General features: G+C 42.8%; 1 protein-coding gene across 1 annotated transcript; it reads right to left on the bottom strand.

Annotated features, from left to right (window-relative positions):
• Positions 1-1,622: 1,622 nt before the first annotated feature.
• Positions 1,623-2,661, bottom strand: LOC121860602 (enhancer of split mbeta protein-like). Its single transcript, XM_042357794.1, has one exon. The coding sequence runs from the start codon at positions 2,539-2,541 to the stop codon at positions 1,918-1,920; it is 624 nt and encodes a 207-aa protein (XP_042213728.1). The 5' UTR covers positions 2,542-2,661; the 3' UTR covers positions 1,623-1,917.
• Between the last annotated feature and the right edge of the window lie 200 nt (positions 2,662-2,861).

Genomic DNA, 2,861 nt, shown 5'->3' on the forward strand with positions numbered 1-2,861 from the left:
TTAAACCTTACCTTACCTTAAACCTTACCTTACCTTAAACCTTACCTTAAATTTTACCTTAAACCTTACCTTATCTTTACCTTACCTTAAACCTTACCTTACCTTAAACCTTACCTTAAATTTTACCTTAAACCTTACCTTATCTTTACCTTACCTTAAACCTTACCTTACCTTAAACCTTACCTTACCTTAAACCTTACCTTAAATTTTACCTTAAACCTTACCTTATCTTTACCTTACCTTAAACCTTACCTTACCTTAAACCTTACCTTGTAAACCTTACCTTACCTTAAACCTTACCTTAAAACCTTACCTCACCTTAAACCTTACCTCACCTTAAACCTTACCTTACCTTAAACCTTACCTCACCTTAAACCTTACCTTACCTTAAACCTTACCTTACCTTAAACCTTACCTTACCTTAAACCATACCTTACCTTACCTTAAACCTTACCTTACCTTAAACCTTACCTTACCTTAAACCTTACCTTACCTTAAACCTTACCTTACCTTAAACCTTACCTTAAACCTTACCTTACCTTAAACCTTACCTTACCTTACCTTTACCCATACGTTCATCTAGCTAATCTAAATGTGGAATAAACTAAAGGGGGTCAAAACATAAGGTGATCCCTCCCCTCTAAATGCTTTACGATCCATTGTTACAAATTCCTTTATATCCTTACCATTGCACTACCTCTTATGTACTGTGTCCCCCCCGTATGTCAGGAGATGAAACACAAACAGCTCAAGAAAACATCTCCTTCTTACTCTGCTGGTAATCATTTCACAGGTTATGGCTCCCGTATATAATAGTCAGTACTTGAAGATGATATTAACCTTTATGTAATTTGTTCATGTGTGTGTTTTATAATATTACAAATATTTTAAAGATTCTCTGTAAAAGGTGGAAATTTTCATTAAATTGGGTTATTTTCATTTATATTTGTTATTTTATTTGGAGTTTTGTTTCTGTGTACCAATAATTTACTGTACTGTTGATAGTGAATTATATTTGTTTAATAATACTCGTAATAATAGTAAAAGTTTAACTGATAACCAGCGATTGCAATAATAATGAAAGAGTTGCGCCATTGATAAAGTTTCCCCTTGAAATGGTAAACGTTTTTTATGATGTCCGGTTTGTAAATGAACTGTGGCGTGCGTTTTCCGTAGAGTTTATTGACGTTTCTTTCCTCTTCCTCCCGTTACTTAAGCATCACGTTCTGGCTTTGTGTGTGTCCTCTCCTTTGGCTTCATGATACGACAGTTGCTACAGTATTATTTCCTCGTTAAGTTTTTCATTGATTTTTTTTCCTGATCATTCATTGATATTTTTCTGAATACCTGAATTTGTATTATTAGTTGTTGATTGTTTGTTTGTTCTCAAGTTTTTGGGTTATATCTTTTCTGGTGTTGTTATACAAACCAGATTATTGTTGTTTTTGGATCTTTTTTATTTCCATATTTTTTTTTATTGTAACTTTCTCTGTTATTCAGATATTTTCATTTTGTTATTTATTTTTATATTCAGTGCATTTATTTATATATTTTTGGTTCATTCTAGTGATACTCTTTGGGTCTCAGGGTACATATATAAGGAGGGTAGATAAAGATGGTGGTAAATTAAAATATTGTTTTATTTATTAAATATTTGATGATTTTGTGTTGAGTGATGAGTGATGGAGGTTGATGAAGTGAGTGGTGCGTATCACAGTAGGTATCACTCCGCGTGGCGGCCTATCACAGCAGATCCCGGGGGCGGGGCTATCACAGAATGCAAGAAGGCGCGCTCCTCATTGGTCGTTCTCTTGTGATGACAGCATCATCGGTATCGTTGATTGGGTAACTTCAACAGGTTGCTGACGAACGATTGGTTGAGGTAGCGGCTTCAGGGTTGAAGAGAGCGTTGAATGGTTACCAAGGACGCCACATGGGACCAGAGGGCGCGGCGATGGTGAGGAGCCCCTGAGGGCGGGGTGATGGGCTGCTGCTGCTGCTGGCGGTGCTGCAAGCGGGGGAACTGCTGTTCCTGCTGGAGGTGGATGGCGTGGGAGAGAGCTCGGAGGCTGAAGAGTAGCCACTGGATGCTGATGAGAGAGCGGGTGAGGGCTCTGCCTGAGGCACAAGTATGGTGAGGGGGGCTCTCTTCTCGTAGTTGGTAAGGGAGATGCCCAAGTGGGTCATGAGCTTGGTACCGAGGGTGACGTCGACGCCCTGCACAGAGGCCAGGCAGCGGGACACCTCGGAGGCACAGTGGCTATAGCCTTCACGGAACTTGTCTTGATCTGTAGGGATGGGTCTCACTGCAAGCTGGTTACGACGCTGGAGTTTTTTGAGGTGAGTGACAGTGAGCTCCAACACATCGGCCTTCTCCAGCTTGGCGATGGACTCGCCCTCCGCCTGAAGTGCTGTCACCATCAGGTCCTTGAGTTCGTCGAGGCACTTGTTGATGCGGGCCCTCCGCTTGCGTTCCAGCATGGGCTTCATCACCTTGCGGTACTGGTAGGTGCGGGACAGCGGCTCCAATTCACAAGCCATCTTGAGTTCAAATACACACGACTGGTAAAACAGCCAAAGTTCACAAGAGTAGTACTAGCAGCGGGTGGCTGAGCAGAGCTAGTAGTGCTCTCAGCGAGTATTGGAATGAGTATGAAGTACACCGCGGTCCTCCCGCCTTATATTAGCAGGGACGAGGAAGGGGCGGGGCTAGGCGAGCGTGAGAACGGGCTAGTCGTACGCGTTCCCACACACACACCACCTGCCCGCCGCAGCTGCCGCCCTCCCTGCCAGATATCGCCACATCCTCGCCCGCACCTCCCTCACACGCTCACTCCCCTACACCTAATACATCCGCATTT

This window comes from Homarus americanus, unplaced genomic scaffold (genome assembly GCF_018991925.1).
Source record: "Homarus americanus isolate GMGI-L3 unplaced genomic scaffold, GMGI_Hamer_2.0 scaffold11150, whole genome shotgun sequence".
NCBI classification, from domain to species: Eukaryota; Metazoa; Arthropoda; class Malacostraca; order Decapoda; family Nephropidae; genus Homarus; species Homarus americanus.